Genomic DNA, 27,607 nt, shown 5'->3' on the forward strand with positions numbered 1-27,607 from the left:
CCTGTTGAGTAAAGACCTTATGAGGGAAAATGGTGATACATTTATATATTCCTTGCCACACAGAATGACGGGCAGGGTCCTAAAGAAAAATTGCCTACTGACATCTTTTTCAGGTTGGAAATATTTAATACAGAAATACAAAGAGATTATGTTTTCAAAATTAGAACCATTAAATTCTCTCAGAACGAAAGTGATGACTGCTAAACCAGGATATAAGAGAAAAAATTTAAACCTAAAAGTAACTAGGGGAAAATATTACTACTCCTAGATTGTGAAAGCATCTATACTTTAAGACATGATGAAGGCTCTTATAAGAGCAAACAGTTCCCCCGAATTAACAGAACGAAACTGACGTACCATATTTTGCTGTGTATAACGCGCACCCGTGCATGTTTTTGGCCCATACTTTCAAGAAACAAATACTCCCTTTTAAGTTTTTAATTCAATTATTTATGTATATATATTTAGGTACTTTTTTGTATTATAAGAATTTTATCATTTATTTTTGAACATATCAATATCATTATTGCTTTCTAGAGTTACACTTTTAGCACATAAGCATAAATAAAATAATTTAAAACATTTATATAGATACAGGATTAGTACTGCCCATGTATAATGTGCATCCTTATTCTTCCCTCAAAAATCTGGGGAGAAAGTGTGCACTATACACGGCGAAATACGGCATTCCCAAGGGTGTGCCGGAAATCCAGAGGGACTCGACGAGTGCCTCTCAAAGCATCCAAAGAAAAAGGCCCGCGAATGAGCCCCCGGATATAAGCAAAATTCCGCCCTAGGCCCCGCTGGAAGCATGGGGCGGGCTTTCACAGGATTACTACAAAGTGAGGATGGGGCCCTGTTTTTATAGCAATGCAGCAAAGAACCTTTTAACATTCCAGGTTAGAGTTCCAAAGCAACAGCTGAAGAGTTTTCCCTGCTCATTTCAGGATTTATAGATAGGGGATTACAGAAAAGAAGGCTCTCCCCGTGCCAAGAGACACATGGTAACTGGTTACTGTCAGCTGAGAACAATTTGAACCTGGTAAAAAACAAAATTCCAAGGTGCGGCGGGGCCAGTGCTACATTGTGAGCAGTTTCTTTGGTAGTTGATTCCAAATGTTCTTTGGGGCTTCTTCACAGACTCTACAAGTAAAGGAGAAGTCGAGATGAGCAGTCAGTGGTGCGGAAACAGTTCTCTTACCTCCTTTCTTAAACTGCTCATTTCCTTCCTCCTTCAGTCTAGTGCTCTCTTCTCTTCTTTTCTAAGAGAGACCAGAGAATTGCATAACTTGTCACAGTATTATTTTAAGTGAACAAAAAGGTCAGTTTTCTTTACTCATCAGGCTATCTAACAGGCAGCAACCTGACTTTTCAGAACTGGGTTAGTTCTATCTAAATCTCTAACAGATATAGAGAAAAACACATAATCATCTGGCTAATCAACAACAGCATTCTTGATTGTGTTTAAAACGGGAAACCTAGATTTCCTATGTTTCTATCTTTTGCACAGAATGGTAATTCTGGTATCATTTAATTTCTGTTTACTCAAACTGAAACTAAACAATATGCCCACTGGTATACATTCCACTGTAAATCCAAATTCTGGATCTGCTATTTATTAATTGCATGATCTTGGACAACATCCAGATCTTTCTGAGCTTTATTTTCTTCATCTAAAAAAATGAGACTTTAATGCTCTTATGGACTAATGTAATAATGTACATATGACAGGGTGTGTCTAGAAAGTATCCAGCCACGTACTATGAAAAATAGAGACATTCTTTGAAGGAGATACAAGAAACATCATACACACAACAATGACGCCTCAGTCCCCTTCAAAATAGGCATGTTCGGACCCCACGCAGTTCTCCCAGCGGCCACCAGCTGCCCCGCTGCAGCTTCCTGAATCTCATCAACAGCCCTGGAGTCTCTTCCCTTTCAAAGGTCATTTTAGTTTTGGGAAAAGCTGGAAGCTGCAGGGCACCAAATCTGGGCTGTAGGGAGGCCGAGTCACTTGAGTGACTTGATGTTTCTCCAAGAAGCTCTGCACTAGACGTGATGCATGAGCAGGTGTGTTGCCGTGACGAAACTGCCAGTCACCAGCTGCCCGTAGCTGAGGCCCTCTGACTCACCCGAATAGTTTCCACAGAGGAATGTTCAAGCTTAACACAAAAGTTGATGCAGATTCGTCATTCTACTTGCTCTATCATTTTAATGTGATGGCCACATAGTACACATGCGCACTCAATGATGTCTACTGCCACCCTGACTAGTGCAGTGAAGTCCTCGTTGTTCACTCATGTGCATTCCAGTCCGCTCTCCTTGGCTGCCAGGCTACACTAATGTTGCTTAACAATAGCTGGACTTTTTTTTTGGACAGACCTCGTAAAGCTCCCAATACAGCGACTAGCGAATGAAGGCTCAATAAATATGAGCTCTAATTCTTCTGTAAAATAAGTATTTTGTACTTATGTAGCTACAGCTGTGGTCTGTCATGAAGGAGACACGGGTATGATGGCAGAGCGCCTCACGGCGGGGATGCATCTCACCGGCAGGGTCAGGGCCGTATGCTGTTAGCAGGCGAACGCAAGGAGATTTGAAGAAACCCATATAAACGGATCTCCCTTTTCTTGGCTTCTGCTAACAACTCAAAAATTCACACGGTTGGCCACGCACCCATCAAACTCAAAGACAAAGAGCATGTTCGCTGTAGAGCAAAGACAACACATGCTGCATCTCTACGTGCTGTCAGCCATATGGGCGGCACAAGCAGAACCGGCAGAAGTGGCTCCCGCCTGCCGCTTCCTGCATCCTTGAAGCTTCTGACTAAATAAAAATTTCCAAGGGAGGAAATACAGTTAGCAGGGTATTTCATGTACAGGAGAAGGCTGGAGCCTAAACAACCTGTACTCTTCAGATTAGGAACTGAAGCCAAAACATTATGTCTCCGGAGATCTGTAAATATGCCGTTGGGTGCTTCCTGAATGCCTTATTATTGTACTCAGGATGAAAGAGAGCACTTGATGAGTCTCAGTAAAGAAACTAAAAGGCAGGTATAAACTGAATCAAATTCTTACGGCATCTACTCTGTGCCATTTGACAACAGATACAGTAATTCATTTTAAGATATAACATATCTGAAGAAGGGCTATTCTAAGGGAGTGGAGAAAAAACAAAACGGGAGGTGGTGATGGGACTCGAATATAAGAATGTGGCCACACTCACCTAGTACTACCCAGGAGGGAGGTGCTTGGACCGTAATGCTCTCTGCTGTATCGGTTAGGGTCTTTGGATGCAAGGCAAAATTTAAAGGGGGCGGATTTACTGGAGAGATATTGGGTGCTTACAGAATCAATGGGAGGCCTAATATATAAGCTTAGAAAATAGGCAAGACGGCAGCTCTGTTCAGTCAAGAAGCAAGAAGACATTAATTAAATGTCTCTTAGTGGAAGAATCTGGCCAAGACAGGCCTGTAATAGTAGCAAATGAATCCTACCCATTCCCCTTTCTTTGCCCCAGATTCAGTGATCAGAAGCGTCAGATGAGCCATGTGCAGGTCACACACCTTGGCTGTCAGAGAATGGAGTGGGGGACATGGGGTAGTTCGACTCAACAAGATTACAACAGAGGAAAATTCCTCCAAGTATGAAGGGATATTGGCTGAGTAAGCCAAGAAAACCCCATAATAAATCAAATTAAAAGTTATTTCAACCCACAGTAGGCAAAGCAACCTTGAGAAAGAAAATAAGGCTGGAGGCTTCATGCTAATTTCAAACTCTATTATAAAGCTATGGTAATTAAAACAGCAGAGTACTGGCATAAAAAGACACACAGGTCAATGGAACAGAGTAGAGCCCAGAAGTAAAGCCAGGCATACCCAATTAATTTATGACAAAGGAACCAAGAATATACAATGGGGAAAGGACAGTGTCTTCAATAAATGGTGCTGGGAAAACTGGACAGCTTCATGCGAAAGAATAAAACCAGACCACTTCTTACACAAAAATTAACTCAAATGCACTAAAGACTTGAATGTTATACTAAAAAATTAACTCAAAATGCACTAAAGACTTAACTATTATACTTAAATTCACAGAACTCCCAGAAGAAAACACAGGCACTGAGCTCCTTAACAGGGAGAGGTCGTGGTGTTGATTTTCTGAACCTAACATCAAAAGCAAAGGCAACGGAAGCCAAAATAAGTGGATCTACATCAAACTAAAACGTTTTTCTGCACAGTAAAGGAAACCACCAACAAAATGAAAAGACAACCTACTGAACGGGAGAAAATATCTCCAAATCATATACCTGGTAAGGGATTGATATCCAAATGTATTTACAAAACTCATACAACTTAATGGCGAACAAACAAACAAACAAACCACAGTCCAATTAAAAAATGGGTTGAGCACCCAAACATTTTTCTAAGGAAGATATATACATGGCCAACAGATATAAGAAGAGATGTTCAACATCACTCGTTATTAGGGAAATGCAAATCAAAGCCACAATGAGATACCACCTCACCTCTGTGAGAATAGCTGTTATCAAAAAGACAAGTGAGTACTAGAATGGAAGTGGAGAAAAGGGAACCCTCTTATACTGCTAGTGGGAATGTAAACTGGTGCAGCCATTGTGGAAAACAGTGTGAGGGTTCTCAAAAAATTAAAAACAGAATTACAAAATGACCCAGCAAGCTTGTGGGTTTCTACCCCCTAATTATGAATAACACTTATTTAACCCTCCAAAAAAAATACTTGTTCATAAAGATATATGCACCCCTATGTCCACTGCAACATTATTTACTCTTGCCAAGAAATGGAAACAATCTAAGTGTCCATCAACGGACTGGATAAAGAAGATGTGGTACATATATACAATGAAAACTACTCAGACATAAAAAAGATGAAATACTGCTATTTACAACAACATGGATAGACCTTAAGTGTATTATGCTAAGTGAAATAAGTCAGGTGAAAGAAACAAAAACTGTATGATTTCACTTGTGTGTGGGATATAACAAAAAGCAACAAATGAGCAAACAAAACAAACTCATATTTACAGATGACAGAATGGTGGTTAGCAGACAGGAAGGGCAAAGTGGGTAAAGGGGGTCAAATACATGGCGAGGGAAGGAAATTAGACTTTGGGTGGTAAGCATGCAAGAGTGTACAGATGTGGAATTATGATGTACATCTGAAATATAACATTTATATGCTATTAACCAGTTACCCCAATAAATTTAATTTTAAAATCACAAAACAATTTCAATGAAGGTAAAAATAAAACCCTATAAACATTAGCGAATGCATTCCACTAGTTTTAAATTCACACACATAATGTGTCACTGTTCAATAAAATTTTAAAAGTGAAATGAAAAGTTGGTTTCAATGCAAGGTAACATGTCAATAAGTTAAAAGAGAAAGTTATATGATCTCATGAATAAATGCACCAGAGGTCTGAATGGTCTTTAATATATTTTTTGAAAAGTTATCTCAAAAACAAAAATTCTTTGAAGAAAGGTAAATCATCAAGTTAATAGAATTTAATTCCATCGTTTAAGAAATTTCTATCTCCTCTACTCTAACTCTAATTTCAAGACACTTTTTGATCTTTATCTGCTCTCCAGTGCCAGCTCATCAGGAATGTTCTATGACTACAGATGAATCCCTCAGCCTACCAGACCAGGCTCTTGTGCAGTGTGTGTGAGCGCATGTGTGTTAAGAGTTAATCATTCTTTAGTAAATTTAGAACATGAAGACCCCATTGGGCAAAGTGCAGACCCAAGGTACACCCAGAAGGAATCACTGATTAAGCGCAAACCTGGGCAGCCAATCCAAGAAAGGTCACAATATCTTTTATTAACTAGGACTAAGAGTTAAACAGGCAAAGAGAAGGGCTCCGGGACATATTTCTAAGGCCAATTATTCTCAGGAAAGCATTTTATTTTTTTGGCTGATCAATTAGAACTCATGACTCATTAAGCACTGAACACTGGAAAGGAGCTGCTGCTTCCACAGATTGTGTAAATTGAGGTTTAATGCAATTATCAATATCATGCTGAACATCTCCTTGGAAACAGCTAAAAATAGCACTTTGAAGAAAAAGCTGCACTATCCTCCAGCTGTGCCAAGAGGCTAACTTGATCCCAGCACAAAGACTAGGGTTTATTCTACTGCTGGAACAGCCTTTCTCCAAAGGACGGCACGCATACTGTGTCATGTTCCCGGAATCCAAGGACAGATTTCACAGTGTGTAAGCCTTACTGACCATGCTCAGTGCCGGGGGCAGTCACACAGAAAGGACTGCTGACTTTCTGCAGCATCATCAGGTGCAAACCTGTCCAGGTCTGGTCTAACGTAATGAGGGGCCCTCTCACAGGCCTCAAGAAATGCCTTTCGACACATTCCAGCGAGGCCTCACAGGGAAACATCTGCTCTAGAATCCTACTTCTATGACAATGGGAACCAAAGAACTTGGCCAGACTCCTCCCCTCCCTGAAAACTCAGGGGAAACAGTAATGTTATTCTGCATTGTAGTATCATCACAGGAAGTGCCAAGGAAAACCCCAGACAGAAAATGCCCTTGATAAAGGGAGAGTGTGTGTGTGTGTGTTTGTATATATTTGCAGATTTTATTATTATTGTGTTTTTAGAGAAAGGGGAAGGGAGGGAGAAAGAAGGAGAGAAACATCGGTTGGTTGCCTCCCACACACTCCCAACTGGGACGGGTGCAACCCAGGCATGGGTCTTGAACAGGAACTGAAGTGGTGACGTTTCATGCTGCGGGAGAACACTCAACCAACTGAGCTACGCTGGTCAAGGCTAAATGCAGTGTATGTCAACGCTTATTACCGTAACTACAAACTGTACAGCCTGGCAGACAACGTCCACTATAACCTCTACCAGAGTAGCATTTTACTGCTTAAGATCTGCTGTCACATACATTATTAGCTTACTTGCTTTTCAAGACAATTCTAAGAGGTAGGCTTGGAGGTATTTAACTACCCATTTTACAGGTAAGAACACTGAGATTGGAAATCTCTTGTTCTTTATTTGACATCAAATTTCTAGCTACTCAACCTTAACTCCTCTTACTACACTACACGAACAAGTCCTCTCTTCTCAATGGCCTGATCTCCTTTTGTCTCTCAAAACTCACCATGTTTAGTCTTCATTCCTTTTTTTTTTTTTTTTTTTTGCTTACGCAAGGAATGCCTTTGTTTCTCTTCCAAATAGACAACCCAGTATCAATTATTAGAGATTTCAATACCCCACTATCTGGAATTGATAGAATTAGAAAAACACATGGAGTAATATACACTTAACAATGTTAATATACACTATCACATTGCTGTAAAATATACACTCACACAACCACTATTCAAAAAGAGAACCGCCAGAACCTCAGAAGCTTCCCATGTGCCCCTTCCAAATTCAAAACCCCCATCTCTCACATCCATTACCCAACAGCTCCAACCAAACACTCAATTTGGTTTTTTAGATTGAAAGATAATGCACTGACAATTGACTGAGAGCAGCATACTTCAAAAACATGGTAGAATTCACTTATGCTCACCAGCTGGGGGGTAATGTGTTCAAAAATGACTTTTAAGAGATCTTAGAGGTTCCACACCCCTAAAGGTATTTTGCAGTCTACACTCATGCTGAATTCTGACTTAACAGCTATAGCTAATACCTTCTAGTTCCTTTCATGTGCTAGCCATTTAATCCTTACAACTTCATGAGGCTGGTACTATTATTATCCTAAGTTAAATGATGGAGTTAGGACAGATGTGTCTAAGCTTTCATGTTCTTAACCACAAGACTACTGTCTTTCACAGGTGTGGAAATAAAATTGTAGGAAGAAGTAACTGCGTAAGACACAGAAGCTGCTGTAAAAAGCTAAGTATAGAGTTACATGCTTCACTGTTCTAAAGAAAGGTAATTTATTTCCCAGGGAATGAGTTTCTTGGCTCATAGGGTAAAAGAATTTTGCATTACATGGGAAATTATACTTAAAGATGAAAGAACTTTGAAATATTATATTACAGAAAACCTGCACTATCTCCCAGCTGTGGCAAGAGGCTAACCTCGACAAAATTCAACAATGTGTCCCTGCTTTTTAAAAATTTTTGATTATGCTGTAATTTCCCCCCCCTTTGCCCACCTCCTCCCAGTACCCCTACTTTCTCTATTAGTTCATGTCCATGGGTTGTGCATATAAGCTTTCTGGCTTCTCTCTTTCCTATACTGTTCTTAACATCCCTGTCTATTTCGTACCTAACTCATTTATGCTTCTTTATCCCTGCACCTTTTCCCCATTCTGCCCCTTCTCCGTTCAGCTGATAACCCTTCAAATGATCTCCATATCTATGATTCTGTTCCTGTTCTGCTTGTTGGCTTAGTCTGTTATTTGGATTCAATTATTGATATATGAATTTACTGCCATTTTAATGTCCATCATTTTGATTATCTTTTTCTTATACAATTCCCTTAAGCATTTCATATAATAATGGCTTGAGATGATGAACTCCTTTAGCTTTACCTTGTCTGGGGAGCATTTTATCTGCCTTTTGATTCTAAATGATAGCTTTGCTGGATAGAGTAATCAAGGTTGTATGTAGGTCCTTGCTTTTTATCACTTTGAATACTTCTTGCCAGTCCCTTCTTGTCTGTGAAGTTTCTTTTGAGAAATCAGCTGACGGTCTTATGGGAAGTCCTTTGTAGGTAACTATCTGCTTTTCTCTTGCTGCTTTTAAGATTCTCTCTTTATGTTGAACCTTGGGCATTTTAATTATGATGTGCCCTGGTGTGTTCTTTGGGTCCATCTTGTTTGGGACTCTCTGTGTTTCCTGAACTTGTATATCTGTTTCCTTCACCAAATCAAGGATGCTTTCTTTATTTTTTCAAGTAAGTTTTCAATTTCTTGCTCTTCCTCTTCTCTTTCTGGCACCCCTAAGATTCAGATGTTGGTATGTTTAAAGATATCCCACAGATTCGTGAGCCTATCCTCATGTTTTTAAAACAAATTCTTTCTTCTTCTTCTTGCTGTTCTGATTGAATGTTTTTCCCTTGTGTTCCAAATTGTTCATCTGATTCTCAGCTTCATCCTCTCCAATGTTGGTTCTCTATAGATTTTATTTCACTTAATGCAACCTTCATTTCTGTCTGGGTCTTTTCTATGCCACTGACGTACCCATTGAGCTCCTGAAGCATCCTGATAGCCAATATTTTGAACTTTGTATCTGACAGATTGCTTATCCCCATTTCGTTTAGATCTTTTTCTTGAGTTTTGTTCTATTCTTTAATTTGGGCCATATTTCTTTGTTTCCTCAATTTGGCAGCCTCCCGGTGTTTGTTTGTGTGTATTAGAGTGGCTTTGACTTCCTGTTTTAGTAGTGTGGCCTGTTGCAGAAAAGCACACCTGTCAAGTTGTACGGGGCAGCGCCTTCAGGATGCCAGCGAGGGGCAATGTGTGTTACTGCTCTGTGGCTGTGTTGCGGAGGGCTCAGAGGGGAGACAATGACTCTGTCTGGCCTCTGGAGTTTTGCCAAGGAGGAAGCGCTCTCCCTGTGCTCGCCTTAATGCCAGTCACTTCACTATTTCCCAGCATGCCACTGGTGCCTTTCCAGCTGTTGCCCCGGTGCCGGATCCCAGAGTGGGTGGGTCTACTGAGTCCTAAGTCCATTGTGAGCCCTTTAGGAAGAGTCTCTTGAGATTCCTGCAGTTTCTTCTGCCACCCCAACACCCAGTGGTTTTTACAACCAGGAGTTATGGGGACTTATATTCCTGGCACTAGAACCCTGGCCTGGGGCCAGGATCCCTCACTCCTGAGGCATCCCTCCCGATTTTTATCCACCACACGTGGACGCGGGACTGCCTGTTCCTGTCTCCATGCCTCTCAAGTGTCTCCACTTCTCTGCTCCTACCTGTCTGGATGAATGTGGCTTCTTTAAATCCTTGGTTGTCATACTTCTACACAGCTCAATTTTCTGACAATTCCGGTGATACTAATTTTGTAGTCTAGTTGTATTTTTTGCTATAGTTGTGCACGGAGGCAAGGTGTGTTTACCTATGCCTCCATCTTGACAGGGTGTCTGTTTCTCTACTTTTTAAACTTTTCAATTCTCCAGTTATTTTTAAATTTTATCATCACTCAAATCTCTGAATGGCAGTTCTATCTGAGTCTAAATGAGGTTTCTTATTTTGATAAATAGTGCCATAAACTAAGTTAGGCTTTAAATGATAATCTGACAAATGGAACTGAACATTTGGAAAAGGATACAGAGTTGGTCTTAGCTGATATTAAAATTTAGTTAGATTACTGAGGCAAAGGTGACTTAAAAATGATTCTGGGACAACCTGGTCATTTCAAAAAAGGTAAAATTAAAGCTGTATATAACACCATACACAAGAATAAACTCCAAGTGGACTGGAAAGCTAAATGTAAAAAGTGAAACCATACAAATACTAGGAGAAAAAAATAGATAAATTCCACTTTAACCTCAGTGTGGGGAAACGGCTGTCTAACTGTGGCTGAAAATCTTAGAGAACTCCAAGTGCTACAACTTTAAATCTTGGCGCAAACTGGCAAAACGTCAGAAGGCGGCCCTCCATCCCTTCATCGATCAGAAAACCACCGCCTTCCACCAGAGACCCCCTCAGTGCAGTGGCCAGCTAGGAACATTCCCTATACTTTGGGTCAGTGAATACAACAAAAACACACTGGACTTGGTGCTTACAAGTGTGTATGCCTTCTATCATTGTTAAATGATAAAAGCTTGCATCAAATACATTTAAAAATATTCTCTTAAATAATCCTGCAGTGAGCATGTGTTTGGTAGACAACAGGGAAGAAGCCGAGAGGTTAACATCAGCAATGTCCACGTTGTAAATCTGTCAGCAGCTCTCTGCTGCCCTCTGCAGCTTTGTGAGGTGATTGCTACAAAACAAAACAGCATAAACTTTTAAGTCAAGCACAGTCACCCCAAAGATCAATCATATCTGGGTAAAAAGGAGAGTTTTAAAAAGATACATACTTGGTAAAGGGCCGGAAAATGGAGGCACACGCAACAAAACTAGGTTCAGTACAATGGAGGTGGGAGGAGAGAACTACGCACTGAAAGGGCTACGGATGCCCGTCTTGCAAATTATCCTGAAAGGGAATTCTTCGTCATTAAAAATAAGCAAAAGTTTGCATTTTTTCCTTTGAAATCAGGCATCACTTTGTTTCCACACACAGACATTTGTTCTCTCCGTAAATCCCTTTTAGAAGCCCATTAGGAAGGCTGGGGGGAGGAGCCCTGGATTTACGCTGTGGTCGGAACCTGGCCCTCATGAAGTCTTACTCTTCTGAGGAAAAATGGCAGGTCTTTGAGGATTAATCTTGAAAACACTTCCTTGTTTCTTAACTCAAAAAAATTCTATTTCCAAAAACAATTTAATAGAATCCACATTTCGGTATTGCTTAAATTCTGCCCCCAAAACAAGCCCTTTTAGACCTTAAGCACGGGTGAGGGTTAAAAGAAAACATCCTATTAGTGAACTATTCTTCTGATGTTGGATGCAGTCAATATACCAGTTAGGTCACTACTTTGTTTTGGAAGTTTAGTCATCGGTGTCTTCTGGCCCTCTTGTCTCCTTAGTGTGGCCACAGTTCCACCAAAATGAAAATGACCTGGGATGCTTGTTAACAAAGCAGATTCCTGGCTGCCACCTCACAAGGCTGTGGTACAGACACTTCTCGGGGCTCTACACGGTTAAAAAGTTTCCCGTGAATCTCAGGCACAATAAAGTTTGAGAAGCACTTAGCTACACAAAGTGATCTCTCTCAATGAACACAGGAAACACTGAATGACACGTAAACTCTTCCATCAGCACAGAGTCTGAAGATATCTCACTACCTTTGAAATGTTTCAGAATAAATAATCCATATTAACTTTGATTTTTAAATTCAGGACCTAATTCAGTAGCCTGGGCAAAATTGGACTAAGGTCCCTTCCAGTTCTTAAATTCTAGGACTTCATTTAATCACTTGTCAACAGTATTCAGAAAGCCAACACTGGTAATCTCTAAGAAATTAATAAATACAGCAAACTTAGTTCAAAAGGATGACCATTAGAAATGAAATAAAAGGGAAACAACAGATCAGGAAGAATTCTTATGAGGTTAACAAAATATACAGGCCACTACAGAAAAGTTACTGCAAACTTTCTGGAAGCAACCAAGAGAATGTTCTCTGCAAACATGCTCACTCCCACAACATTGGTAACATTATTAAAATAATGCAATGTGGTAACAAGAGCATGGAAATCAAAAAGGTTTAGTAACACAGGATTTAGGAAAAAAGAGAGGAAAAGGATGGATATGAAACTTCTGTTCTAAACCAATACTTTCATAATGGTTCCTGATTAAAAATAAAAGAGCCTTAAAGGAAAGAACAATCCTTTATTATTTTTAGAGCCTGAGGAAACTGTTTGAAAACCCGAGAAACCATGCGTCCATGTTCACCAAGCAACAGACTTTTGTATTCCCTTCTTAAATGGATCTATGCATGTATCTACTGCATGTAAATGAATACCATGTGCAAACGACTGGCACCAGGGAGCAAACCCATTAAAACAATTAAATCTGCATTTTGTTTACACTTATAAAAAAGCCTTTTCATTTTCAAGCAAGAGTTAAACCACCAGAGCCCAGAGGAACTCCAAGCCCCCATCTCTGCCACATCTGAAAGGGCCTCACCAGGCACCCAGGACCTGAGGCCAAGGACTCTCTCAACTGGATCCACCAGTACAGTACGTCTTGTTAGTCTGCCTCCAAAAGGTGTCCTGAAATCACTCACTTCCGTTCACTTGACCTACAGTTCAAGCTGCTGCAATTTTGCCCAGGCTACTGCATTAGGCCTGAAGGGTCGCAGTGCCCCACTTGTTCCCGCCCCCACCCTTTATTTTCTGCACAACCATCAGAACACTCTTAATAAAGTGTAAATAACTTCCATCTCTACTCTGGCTTAAAACTACCCACTTCCTAGTGCCCTTGGAATAAGCCTGAAATCCCTTACCATGGCTGGTAATCAAGTGCTCCATAATCTGACCCTCAGACTTCACCTCCTACCCTCTTCCTTCATCACTTTCATTCCGTCCACGCAAAGGGCACACCACACGTGCATTTACCTTTGAGCCTGTACACTATGTTTGCTAACATATCGCATTCGTTTTCCCCTTTGAGTCTTTGCTGAAATGCCACTTCTCCAGAGAGGTTTCTCCTGATCTGGAGTACTCCTCCTCATCTTCCCAACCCTCCTACCTCTTCATCACTTCAGCTTACCTTTCCAAACCTCCCAGCTAGAATATATTGGGTTGGCCAAAGAGTTCATTTGGTATTTTTTCCCTCTGTGATGGCTCTGGTAGTGCTTATTGTCTTTAACTTCATTTGGAACAATTCTGTTAGATTGGATTATAACAGCTGTCGTATCAGCGTACACTGTCAGAATTGGTGACTTTTTGTGCAGCCATATTGATATTGAAGATGGAAGAAGATGTGAAACATTTTCAGCATATTGTGCTTTATTATTTCAAGAAAGGTAAAAACACAACTGAAATGGAAAGAAAAGATTTGTGCAGTGTACAGAGAAGGTGCTGTGACTAATCAAATGTGTCGAAACTGGTTTGCAAAGTTTCTTGGTACTATTGACATTCGGGCTATTCAAATAATTCTTTGCTGTGGGGCTCTTACGCACGGGAAGATGTTTAGCAGCCTCTAAACCACTAAAAGCCAATAGCAGGAGACAGCCAACATACTCAAAATATCCAAATCCATAAAGTTATTGGTGAAAACGAAAAATGTGTCTTATTTTATGGACAACACTAAACAGACTTTTTGGCCAACCCAATATTTACGAGAGGAAAAAACCCTCTATCTCATTCACCATTGTATCTGTATGGGCCTCAATGTCTGGCATGTGGGAGAAAATGCAAATATTTCTTGAATAAATGAATGAGATAAAAATCTCTGTGACTTGTAAGATTACTGGCTTTCATGGGAAAGATAACCATGTTATTCACTCAACAGCTATTTAATGAAGACTTACGTGCAAGCCCCATGACTGCGGTCCTCAAACTTTTAGTGTGCTTAAGAATTACACAGGGAATTAATATGTGAGGCCTATGAACTCCATTGTGACAAGCAGCCCATGAAAGGCAATTCTCTTACAGGATCGATCCTGTAAGAGATCCGCAGCAGATTCTGTAGGTCCCAATACTGTAAGCATCTGGGCGTCGTAATGAGCGATAGTTCTCCTCCCCTCCCAGATCCGCCCTTCACTTCAGCCCAGCCTTTCAGCATCACGTATCTGCTTCGCAGCTCTAAGGCGTCTCCAGTGTTAGCGATGATCACATTCCACCAGGCTGTCGCACCTACGGTTTGTCTAGGTTCGCATAAATAGTTAAGATTTGCTGCTGAAAGAAACACACACACACACTCTCTCTCTCTCTTCTTCCTTTAAGAGATTTTTGCCTGTTTTTACCAAATTTAACTGCCTTCCCTCTTCCTCAATTACTCCTGTTTATGAGTTCTGCTGAGAACGGGCACACTTGAACCTGGATTATCCTCCCAGCCACAGGGCAAGTCACATCAGCCTGAAAAACAGACTTTGGCTATTGATACTGGATTCTGCCCAAAGAGAACCATTTGGCAATATACAGGTCTTCCAACAGTATTTAACCAAATCCTCAAAGGTCAGCTTTATGTGCTCTTGATATGAAGTCCCTCTTGGTTGTCAGGAACCAATTTTTATTTAGATTCTCAAAATGGACTAACTTCTGTTGTTGAGTATAAATGTAATGCATGCTTACTATAAAAAGCAAGTATCAGAAAACTGTATTAAAACAAACTTCCCCCAAATCAGACCCCTGAAAGCTACCCATTTTTCATAATTTGGTATATATCTTTCCAAACTTCTGTGTATAATCATATTTTCACATAGGTCTTTAACTACAATGAATCGTCCCTGACTGTTCGAGACCCTAACATCTCCTGCATGTCTTGTCCCCTCTCTGCTCGGCACTCACCCAGCTCACTTCTGTGACCAGAGGTGTGGGAGCGTCTCCCACCCCAGGATCTCCAACTCTGTAAGGACCACCGGCTGGTGCCCCACAATTTACTCCAATTCTGACACCACCCACCTGGAAACAGCACCAGATTCCACAGGCTAAGGGGCTCGGTCCTGCAAGATCAGCCCCACTCCACCCCCACTTCAGATGCAAACTCTAAGTCCAGGTTGTCACCTCTGCTTTTGACCCATTGGCTATGAATTGCAGGTTCCCATGACCGAATCCTCAGGTTCAATTAACTTGCTGGAGTGGCTCACAGAACTCAGGGAAACAACTGCCTTACTAGATACCGGTTTATTATAAAGGCTACACGTCAGGAAGTCAGATGGAGGAGAAGCACAGGGCAAGGTACGTGGGAGGGGAACATACACGCCTCTGGGTGTGAGACCCTCCTAGCACCCCCACAGGTTTATCAACTCAGTTCCTCTGAACCCCATCCTTTTGGAGTCTTAATGGAGGCTTCATTACGTAAGAAGGACTGACCAAATCAGCTGTCATTTGTGACTAACTCAACCTCTGGCCCCTCTCCCCATTCAGGAGGTAGGGGGTGGGGCGGGACTTTCCAAAAGTCGCCTTGTTAATGTTAACTTAGATGTGGTTGAAAGGGGCTTGTTGTGAATACACCTTTATCTCTTATCGCTTAGGAAATTCCAAGGGTTTTAGGTACTCTGTGCCAAAAACTGGACAGACACCAGATATGCATTTATTACAAACCATATCATCACATCTGCTTAATTCATTTAACATTACATTCCGGGCATTATTCTGTCATTGCTAAGACTTATTTACTTTTTAATGACTTGGTTGTACACTAGTGCATCAAAATGCCATATACGTTTAAAGTAATACCCTCTAACATTATTTCTAGTTTTCCAAATTATGCTGCTGCAACACCGCTCTCTCTCTGTGTACACACACACACATGCACATACAATTTGTGCATGTTTCTAATAATTTCCTTAAAGTTAATGACTAAAAGAGTCAGAGGTTTAAGGTTGTGCTGTCCAGTGCAGTACTCAGTCGCCACATGTGACTATTTAAATTAACTAAAATAAAAAATTGTAAATTTCAGTTTCTCAGCCGTACTAGCCCAATTTCAAGTGCTCAACCGCCAGATGACGGTTAAAATGTGGTGGCCTATGGCCAGTGGTTACCATATTGGACAGTGAAAATGCAGAACAAGTTCCCATCACTGCAGAAGGTTCTGTTGACAGTCCTGGTTTAAAGAACATTTCATATAAAAATTTGTTACCTGTATCCCACAAAAATGATGTAGCAATGTAAGCTCCCAGCTTGAGTTCCTGTATCTGCTTTTTGTCACTATCAGATCAATGTTCTGATCTGATAGATGAGATATACTGTTAATTTAAATTTACATTAGTAGAAAAGCTAAAGGCCTTTTCACATTTTCTGGCCATTTGTGCTTATTTTTGTTGTTACTGAATTATCTGAACTTTGTCTATTTTAAGAGTCAAGTTTAAAAATATCCTGTTCCCAACGACCTATGAAACCTAACCACGTGTAGCAAAGATGACAATTCCTTTACCTGCTTCGCTGGTTTTTTAATAATAATTTCACAAAGATATTTATCAGAACAGTATAAAAAGAGCAGATAGACTAGCACCCCAGTTAGCCAAAGGCAGTCTGCATTCTCGTGGCTGTTCTGTTACAGTGGAGTTGACGGTTTACATCCTCTGTAAAATAATAATAGCTATCAAGGCAGAAAACACTGTTACAAACTTTTATATTTTAAGTGATTATATTTACAGGAAAGCCTGGAACAGGAGTGAGAACAGCGGCCCCCAGGCCGGTGGGGCCGGGAGGAGGGCATGGGCAGGCGTCCGGAGGGCGCTCCGGCGGGGCGGCAGTGTTCTCTTGATGGCGTGCGAGCTATGCGGGCGCACACAACCATCGAAACTCAAAGAAATGCATGCATTAGACCATAAGCAGCTTCACTGTTTGTAAATTCTACATTTTTTTAAGTTTAAAAAAATATTGTGTTTAGAATATTTGATCGTTAATAAAAATAATTTTAAATATTTCTGGAACTTAAAATGTGATTTCCTGGCCGGGAGACATGAAAAAAGTTTTGTCAAATTAGGACTGGGGTGCGGAGAGCGTATAACACTGGGGCCAAACCACTCAACTGTCAAACTGACGGCACTGTAGAAAATTCACTGTAACACTGGCAAGATATCTTAAGGCATCAGAAAAGCAATGCTATAATTTTAACATTTTCCGAAAAAGCCTGCACCAGTGATACGAAACCTGAACCAAACACTCGCTTTCTGGAGAATCATTTCCCTAATGTTATCAAACACTGATTTAATTTTCCAAGTTATTTCTGCTGAGTTAGGTTTATGAACTTGGCTCATTTTTGCTCTTTATCCTCCTCTTCTGGCGGCGCACACCAACATGAAGGCTAACATATGCACGTTAAAAACAACAGACTTAACAGTGACTAGCGCCTAAGGAGAGACAAAGAGAAGATGCCCCTCTCATCTCATGCTACCTGCCCACTGCCATCGTCACTGCACATTTATTGTCTCAGCCCATCACCAACCTGTCACAACCCATTCAGCAAGGCAGCTCTTCAGAGGCTAAGCTACAAATCTTGTTCATATTCTCTGCACATAAGCTCAGACATTATGGTAACTCTTCACATGATCTTGCTTATGCGATCAGAGGGACATGTGGAAGACGCCAAGACTTCTGTGTCCAAAAGGAAAAGCTTGCCCACTGAAGGAAGAGGCCCAGAGACAAAGAAGCAGGAAAGTGTACATTTTATTAGTGTATCAGCTTTGTAAGAAAACAGCTAATTTTGTTATTAAATTCTACACTGTATTTTTTTGGCTTCAGACTCAAGCAGATCTGGGTTTGCGAATGAGTTCTGCCATTTATCAGCTGTGTGATACTGGGCAAGTTGTTTAACCACTCTGAACAATTCTCTTTTGAGGAATGCTAACAGTATAGTATGTTTCATAAGGTGTATTGTAAAGACAAAATGAAAACACGAGTAACATTTTAAGCTCAAGAGCTGGCATGTCCTAGGTGCTTAACAAAGTATAGCTGCTACCACACACAATTCTGTTCCTTGAGAAGGCGATGTGAAAAATGCAAGCCCCAGTCACTCCTCTCTTGAAACCAAACCACCGCCAGGATATGCAGGCAGTCAGTTTTTGCTAACAAGGCACTAACGTAAACAGGCAGTATCCCCAATTCTAAGGTCTGACAAAACAATGTCTAGTACATGAATTTCAGCAGACAACCAAAGACGAGGTCACAAAAAAGCTAAAATGGTATATGTACAGGTTAGAAAATAATTATACAAGATGAACATAAGAAATCAGTTCACAGAAAAACAAATGGAAATTTTTTTTTTGCTAAGCAGACACATTCTATGCTTCCCTCTCATGCTACCGATTTATCTCAGATGCATCATTACTAAAGCAATAAAGACACAGATGGGCAAGTTATTCTTAACCACAGATAAGGCAGTCTACAATAGCATCAGCAACATTTACTCACTTTAAAAAGCAGTTTACGTGACCAATCATGCATAACTGGAAAAAAAAACAAAACAAAACTTACCTGTTTCTCTTCCTCTGGCATATTTTTTTCCAGTTCTATTAGGTATTCTTCATCAAGCTCCGAGGAATTCACATCATCAGGTTTGCTCTCAACCTTGTCCACACCTGGTTCCTCCTCAAATGAGGTGCTGCAGTCATGGAAGTGCTCCTCTTCTCCCTGGTCCTCCTGGGGCTGGGCCTCAGCCTCCCTGAGCAGCTTGCCCTGGGGCTGGTGGTCTTTGGGATAAGAAACCGGAGGACTTGCACACTCTGCTTCCTGGGGATCTGAAACTTTCAAACCATTGAACAGATCCGCTGGAACCCTACAGTTTTCTGACTTCTCCGCCATGCTGAATTAGTGAGTGAGATGAAGCTGGCTCTGGGAAAAAAAAAAACATGTTAGGCAATGGTGCTTATTTTCCAAAAACAATCCTATCACATCTAAATAAGCTGCTGCATCAAAACTCAAAACACACCCTAACTTCCTTTCATTAGAATTTTTTATACATAGACAGATTATTAGGAGTCCATACATTATGCCAAACTGATTTCCCTTTCAGAAATTCTTATAAGCAACGAAAGAGACCGATTTTAATGTGACTCTTCCACTTTCCACTGCTTGCATTTTGTCGGGATTGCAAAAAATAGGCAGAAACTAAAACAATGCCAAGATAAACGAATTGACCCTAATCTTTATTAAAAATGAATAGCTAGGTCCTAAATAAGAAAATACGCCTTGTCTTTCCAGCACCACCACACGAAGGTCAAGAATAAGTTTTTGATGGAGCTCAAAATGCAATCCGTGCCCAGCGATCATCAACCTCACCCAAATCAGTCAGATAAACCCATGCAGATTACAGTAGAGCGAGAGCCCTGGCGCAGGTGATCCAAATCAGGATCCCCGTGGGGGTTAAAATCAGGCACAACATAACACCTGGGCCGCTTTATTCCAGATGTTAGACTCCACAATTCCGATTTATTGGTTTGGCGTTGGGTTAGGGCATCAATATTTTTAAACAGACGTCCCAGGAGATTCTAAAGTGCAACCAACTGAGAACCACTGCGTGAGAAGCTGAGTCAGACCTTCGGTCACAGCCCCACCCCTCTGGTCGCAGCGAAACCACGCCAACAACCCTTGTGTCGCGACAAGAGCCCGAATTCGCATCAGCTCGTCCCACCCAAACTTAAAACAGCAACATTTAATAGGGAGACTTTGCCTGCACAGCAATGTTTTGTTTCTCCCCGCTCCCAGGTCTACGGGAAGAACGCAGGAGTTGAAGGCCCCAGGGTAAAGAAGAGGCCGCCGCGCGCTTCCCAACAGTCCGTGCCCTGGCTGCATTCGTCACCGCCGAACAGAAAAACCCAGGTGGCGACTCCCACACTCACAGTTCCTCTCTCCTTCACCTTCCTAGCCTCTGCGATCCTCTCACTTCCGCTCTGTCAAGTGCATTTCCGTCGGCGCCGACCAATGGCGTCGCTGTTGGCAGAGCATCCTGGGAAATGCGGGGAGACGGCGCTGTGTGACGTCATCGTACGGACTGAAATATGAGTGACGGTTGCCATTTTGGGTTACGGCTAACCTCCGCGTAAACATAGGAAAAAAGGAAAAGAGGAAGGCTGTCTTTATAGTGTTCCTTTTACTCCTTTACTCTGACTTGTCATGCTAGCAGTGTATAGAGGAATCCTGAAGGATTCCATAAACCTTGTCCAAAAGTAAAGTTTTTCGTTCTAATGATCTTCACAGGGGACCTTTCAAGAGGGCATTATAAAAATATTAGGAGCATTTCAGGGAATGTTTATTTTACTTGGAAATGATTTGGATGTCAATGAATATCCATGATTTAGTTTAACAAAAACATCTTATTGAAATCTATTTAAATCACTTGCTTTGGATTGGACATTAAACAGCTGACCATCATCTCAAGTTATTTTTTGTTGTTGTTGATGAATTTTGTAACAGAGGTAACATGAGCTTATTTGATTAGTTAACCCAGACAGAGCTGTACATTTGCAGTACACTCAATATTGGCAACTCAAGGACATGACTTTTTATTAAACTTAAACTAGCTTTTATCACAGATTATCCCAGGTCATGTGAAATTGAAAAACATTTGGGTTAGATCCTATATTTCTGAGAGTACACTTAATTTGTATAGAGCTTGTTTGACTTTAAACCAATGGAATAGAGTTTTTTACAAATTAATTTTGGCAGTCCCATTTGGAAGTAGAAAATATCACATATCTATAATATCATACATAGATATACATAAATGGATAGACAGATACAGAGACCTTTTAAATTTTTTTAGCCGTGTCTCAGGTACCAAATTCAAAAGAATAGTTAGATCCAAATTGTATTTCTGGCAGATGGGCTAAGTTAAGGTCGCTTAACCCCTCTCAGATGTCTAGTCTTTAACTGAAGATATTTGTTTGCATGCTGTAAGGATATTTTTAGAGCTATGTTTGGAATCATTTTGTATCCAAAAAGCTTCTGCATACCAAATGATGCATTCCATTGTCTCCCAGTGGTTTGAAATTTTTTTCTTTTCAAAAGCACTCCTTAAGGTGGACTTATCTAAAACCAAGTTTCCCCAGAACGGCCATTATAATTCCAAATATCTGAAAGTTCGCCTATTTTTTGAGAGTGGCACATGACCCTGGTCCAAGGACACATGTGGAAACTTTCTTGCTTTTGGATTCCCTACATCTTACCTAGGAGGGGCCCTGTTTTCAATATGTTTACTCCACTTCTGAACAGGGTGGGTGACTTACCTAGAAACATCAACAGAAACATAGCATAAAAAAAAACAAAACAGAAATGGAAAACAAGTGTGTACAATACAGTTGTAGAGCTCAGAAGGCAAAGAGGAGGGAGCCTGTAGCCCAGAAACACTTAACCCAAGGATCCCCTGTTGGTGAGAACACAGTGAGCCCACAGAGCTCTGTGGGTACTGGCACCCAGTTTGCTCTCCGGCCTGGGGGTTTCAGGGGTTCATCTTCTTTGGGCCCCTGTTCAGAAGCCATGAAATGTCCAAGGTTCAGAAATAGCCAAAGTAAAACCCATGAATCACTGAAGTAGTAATTAGTAAAACTTTGTCGTGCACACACCAAAAAGACAGCTTGCAAACCAGCAGCACTCAAAACAGAATGGGGCTCAGGGGTACATTGTTATAAAGCAGCTTATTCAGTGAGTGAGGAAGCAGCTACTGTTCATTCTCCCCAGTGATTGGCAATAAGCTAAATTAATGACTAAATTGATTTTATCTGCTCAGGAAACCTTCAAGGCTGGTCTCCATTTGCTTTTGACTTTAACAGTAAGTAGTTAGATGTTGCCAAAGTATAGAGCACAATGCAAGGAGCAGATTTTTACAGATGGAAGCTCACCGATCAAATCCTGAAACCATGGAGATTTGTGTCTTAGCACTTATGGCCACTCTGTAAAAGGGGGAAAAAAAGGATTTTCACTTACATGGCAGTTCTGTTGATATTGCCCAGGGTAGAGACCATGTCTGTCTTGCTTACAGTTGAATATCCTGTTATCACATGGGTGAATGACCCTCTTTCAGGAATTATGGTCCAGACACTGGACATTCAGTGTTCTGACTAGTTGCACGAAGAGATTTTGAGACTTCTGGAATTACCTTATAGGGTTGCTGTAAGAACTAAATGGTGTCATGGCTTATTTAAAACACAGAAAGTGAATTGCTTGAAAAAGAAAAAAAATACTATTAACAGCACTTAACAGTGCTTATTAACAGTGCTCAAGTAGTGCTTAGTAAGTAGTGAGTAAGTGCTCAATAAACATCTGCTACTATTGTAATCACTATTATTACTCATGAAGGCTTCACAATATTACCACTATTATTAACAGTGATAGGAATTTAATTATTACTAGTGCTACTAATGGTAACCACAAATATCAGTAATAGTGATATTTGTGCAGCTTTCATTTACATGCCCCTCCCCCCCCACAGGAGACTGAGCACCTGAGTTTGTGGAAAGCATGGAAGCTGAACATGAATAAATCAATCACGAGTGAATGCTAGACACCATACTAGATCCTGTGGTGGGTACAGCAATAAATCAGGAGAGTGGCGAAGAAGCCATTTCCTCTTTGCTTTTCTATCTGGGGGAGCAGCTGGGTGATTTCTTAGTGGCACGCGCCTACACCTCCGTCAGGAAGGAGCTGCCCGCTCGGTCGGCTCTGCTGGAGGCAGGGCAAAGGCTAGGGAGAGGCGAGGGAGTCTCAGCATGGTGGGAAATGACAGAGGGTACAAGAGGAGGAGCCTTGTGCTCAAGGCGGTCCTTTGGGTCCCTGGCAGGACAACAGGATGCTGTCCAGTACGGTGGTTAAGAGTGAAGGTTCTGGAGTCAGAAGGCCTGGGTGTGAATTCCTGCTCTGCCTCTTGGCAGCTGTGGGACCTGACCTTGGACGAGTCACTGAATCTTGATACTTAACTTCGTGAAGTTTCATGAGGCTTAAATGGGATAACAAACTGAAACCACTTTGTACAGACCCTGGCACAAACTTTAACTTAAAATAAATTGCTTTGCAGAGAATCAGCAGGCAGAGATGGACATTGTTCCTGCCTCCCCAGTGACTTATTATGCACACACTGTGCTAAATTTTTGGGAGGTTCTGTGCTTCTACGCTCCCTGGAGCTAGAGATTTAATAAATCTATGCTAGACTGACTCAGTCCTTTCTGTGCCCAAAGTGGATATATTAGTACCACGAGGCTTACTGAGCCCGGCTTTGGGAATAAAGCTTTTATACCCTGCGACCATTTTTCACCTTCCCCAGAGCTGGGGCACCTGAACTTGCCAAAGCAGGTCCAATATCCAGGAATAGTCGCAGATGCCAATGAGATGTAAAGTATATACATAATTAAGATGTAGAGCCTATATTCCTATAGTGTTTCCCAAAGATGCTACTACTCTTTATTCTTTCCCAGTTCCAATCCTCAAATTCAAATTTCTGGTAGGAGACGCAATCAAGGGTTAACATTCTGAGCATTTATATTTCTGTATTTCTTTTTTCCCTTAGGTCAGCATGTCCAATAGCAATAAAATATCAGCCACAGATGTAATTTCATATCTCTAGGAGCAACAGTAAAGGAAGGGAAAAACAGCAAAGGAAGGGAAATTAATTTAAATAATATGTTATTTAATCCAGTATGTCTAAAATATTATCATTTAAACATGTAATCAGTATAAAAATTAAAAGAATATTTTATATTCCCTTTTTCAAACTAAGTGCATCTCAATCTGGACATCAGGTTTTCACTGAAAATACTGGAATCTGTACTCAGACTTCTTAACATTTACCTTGGGAAAAGTAGATCCATATATCCAAGTTTTAAAGAAGCTTCCCAATGACTGAATCAAGATATTTGTAGATCTTTACTTTGCCATTTCAAACATTAATTATGGCCACCTCAGCAGACTTCTTGGATGAATAAATATTTAATAAGTAGTTCACAGACACTTTAAAGGCACAGATTACAAAGGAAAGCAAATTCCCTGTCATTTGTCCCATTATCCCTGTGTTTAGAGTTCGAAGAGAAAATGACATGTTGTTCCATGACTTTTTTAAACCATAGTATATTGGCTCAAGTTTTTCAGAGTTAGACATTTGAAGCTCTATGAGTCATTGGTGAAATCTCATTTGATCTCCTTGTGTTCTTAAGTAGGTTCATTCAAGTGCACTTAAGGTGCATTTTCATCTTTATTATTGAATTTTCTATAAGTTCGATCCCAATCTGGCACTAGGAAATATATGGCTGTAGCAGGACACTTATCCAGAGGTAACAGAAAAACAGCATTTCTGGGAAATTGGTCTAAAGTCGAATAATGTAGTAACATTCAGCATTTGCTTAGCACTTCAGAAGCTGACCCCATGTAATGAACATGCATAAGCTCTGCAACTGAGTGTGCTTAATGTAGATGGCTTGGCTCTCCTAGCAGCTCTGAGCTGGACAAAGCATGCATTATTCCCATTTTACAGAAGAGGAAACTGAGGAAATCGAAGGATGAAGGGGCTTGTTTGGGATGACCGTGATAGCCAGTGGCAGAGTTTCATTTATAGCCAGAGTGGCAAAGAGATTTCCTAGCTCAGGAGTTCGTCTCATTTGGCAGGCCACGAAGCCTACGGACACCTTTTTAGAAAAAAGTGTTTTAGTGCATAAAACAAAAACACACAGTATTGTAAAGAAAATAAATTACATTGCAATAAATTACTGAAATATTTAAATGTTTGTGCCATAAATCATATTGAGATATATGTACATATAATCACATTAAATTGGTAGGTGTAATAAATACCATAATTTTGAGGTAGTGATGAGAAAAAACATTATTTTAACATATCTGAACAACTGAAATGTGCTATTAAAAATCTGTGATTTGGTTGAAAAGTCACAGGTTCTGCTACGAGTACTGTGGTCTGTTGCCTACCGTCGCAATAGAAGGAAATGCTAAATTTTAACTAGAGATTAGTGAAAACAGGAATATAATATTTTTTCTCCGTCCAAATTCATGACCCATCCCCTTGCATTTTATCCATGTTGCCACAGGGCTCTGTAGACCCCAAGTTAGGAGCTCCCTTATTTAACCCAATTCCTCATGAAACAAACGAGAAAACGGAGGGGCAGAGAGGGAAAGTGGTTCTCTCGGACTGCTTGGCAGTAAAATAGCAGGGATTAAACAGGAACCCGGGGGTTGAAAAGACCTTCCTTAAAGGGCTGCTATGAAAAACCCGTGCAATGAGAGGCGTGAAGCTCCGCGTCGGGCACAGAGCGGCCGCCGGGCAGAGCAGGGCGGGAGCACCCAGCGAGCACTTTCCGGAAATCTCCTTAAAAGGGGGGATGAGTCCACCGCATGTGCCTTTCGCCCTTGTCGCATTCCCCCTCCTGCCCGGAAAAGGGGCATTAGGGCCACATTGCAAGGATGCTGCAGGCAGACATGCGAGGGGACAGGGGCCTCTCCGGACACCATGGGGCGGCCACACTGCCCCTGGACTGCCTGCCTCCAGACTTTTCACGTGAGAGAAGCAAAAAAATCTTCTGGCTTGTCCAAACCCCTGTCCCTTGTCACACTGTCCGGTGCTGCCAGGCACAGGTCTTGAGGGACACCCACCTCTTCCCAGCGCGGGGCTGAGGGTACCAAGGATGCGGCGCAGTGCCTGGCACCGTCAACGGCAGATGCTATTGTATCTATCGCTCTTTCGGTGCATTGCTGCTCCGGGCGCTTTCTACCACATGGGCTCACAGCTTCAAAACCCCACACACAGCCTCCAAATCACGTCCCCACCCGCGCCCTCCAGCCCGCTGTGGTCGCAGCCCGGGGACCCCCTGCCTCCAGGGCGACTCAGCCTCGATTAAACGCGGATCGTGCCTCACAGACAGGAACAGTTCATGAAAATGCTGACAGAGACTAAACACCTAATAATTAGTGGCTAACAACCACAGACAGGGAGGCAATTAGGAGGTTTATATAAATCCAGGGGACTGAAGCAACTTCTCATTTATTCCTCCGATTTCTCGCCTAAGCCTCTGAGCTGTTATTTCCGCCAGCAGGGCTGGCGCTTCGCAAGCGGAGTGAAGGATACGTGACTGGAGAGGCTGGGGGGCTGCGGAGGACCTTCGACTCCAAAGCCCCTCCCCCTCCTCACTCCCTGCTCCAGGACCTTCTGCCCTCAGACCTGGGGACCCGTGGGGCGTGGGGCGTGCAGGGCATGTGTGAGCCCGGGGGCCTAAGGAGGGGTCAGAGGGTAAAAGGGGAAGGGGAAGTTCCTAAAGACCCATGTGGCTTGCAGTCTGATCTCAGGATGGTGGTATTTCTCACCAGCCCTTTTCCTTCGCCGTAGCACTGACGGCTTGGGGACCGCCTGGCACGCTAACGCCTGCAAAGTAGGCCTCCTGGGGGTCTGGAAGCGAGGCACGTGGCTCTCGGCACTCAGGGCGGGCTTGCCTCTTCCGATGTACTCGGCAGGCCAAAATCTGTCACCCCTTTGAATTAATACCCTTTTATCATCATTACCACCGTTTAAAATAACTCCATTTAAACAAATTCAAGTAGAAGAACAGGATTAACTCGGAAGCCAGCACCACAGCCCAGAAGTGACAGAAACAAGTGTGCTGTGTGTCCTTCCAGAAGATCTCGTAACCTCACTGTCGTGGACTGAGCTACTACGTCTCCCTGAAAATCAAACGTTAAAACCCCAACTCCCACTTTGACTGTGTTTGGAGATCCAGCCTGCAAGGAATAATGAACATTAAAGGAGATTATAGGGGTGGGGCTCTAATATAACAGGGCTGATGTCCTTATAAGAAGAGGAAGAGACCTCAGGGATGCGCACGGAGAAAAGGCCACGTGAGGACACAGTGAGGAGGGGCCACCTGCGAGCCAAGGAGAGTGGCCTTGTAGAAGCCAACCTGCTGATACCTTGTTCTTGGACCTGCAGCCTCCAGAACTGCGGGGAAATAAATCTGTTATTTAAGTCACCCCATCTGTGGCGCTCTGTTACGGCCGCCTGAGCTGACTAATATGCTGACTTAATTATGTAAGTACGTGAGCAGCACGGTCTCTCAAAGTAATACATTGTGCCGAGCCTCTCTCCTTCTCCCTCCCTCATTTTACCAAGCAGGCAGTCAGCTTCGGCAGCTCTTCGCTCAGGGGAGGCTGCCGTGCCCCCTTCTGGAGGGTGAGTTGGGACTGGGGAGGCAGTGACAGGGGCCGGGCATTTTTTTGTTGTCTGTCCCCCCCGTTACCCCGCTGGAAAATTCTGTGATGGAGTCACAACAGATCCCCAATTACCCTCAGGGTCAGCGCGAAAGGCCTTGGACCGGAAGCCAGCTCCTGTGCCCTCAGCTTTCATTTCCAAACTGCAGGCCTCGCTGGCCCGGTCCCCGGGCTCCATTATGG

The 27,607-nt window shown here is 42.0% G+C and overlaps 1 protein-coding gene across 3 annotated transcripts in view; it reads right to left on the bottom strand.

Annotated features, from left to right (window-relative positions):
• The window catches only part of TTC1 (tetratricopeptide repeat domain 1), a 32,403-nt gene extending 12,273 nt beyond the window's left edge, over nt 1–20,130 (bottom strand). The window contains exons 1-3 of one of the 3 annotated variants that reach the window (XM_054568101.1): nt 20,071–20,130; nt 18,707–19,063; nt 1,202–1,262 (exon numbers count right to left, since the gene is read on the bottom strand). In XM_054568101.1, coding sequence (XP_054424076.1) covers nt 1,202–1,262; nt 18,707–19,033 — 388 coding nt within the window. In that variant the 5' untranslated portion in view covers nt 19,034–19,063; nt 20,071–20,130. The other 2 variants (XM_054568099.1, XM_054568102.1) reach the window with 2 other exon arrangements.
• Nucleotides 20,131–27,607: the final 7,477 nt, after the last annotated feature.

This window comes from Pteronotus mesoamericanus, unplaced genomic scaffold (genome assembly GCF_021234165.1).
Source record: "Pteronotus mesoamericanus isolate MK-2021 breed Mesoamerican mustached bat unplaced genomic scaffold, CSHL_Meso_final contig_2, whole genome shotgun sequence".
NCBI classification, from domain to species: Eukaryota; Metazoa; Chordata; class Mammalia; order Chiroptera; family Mormoopidae; genus Pteronotus; species Pteronotus mesoamericanus.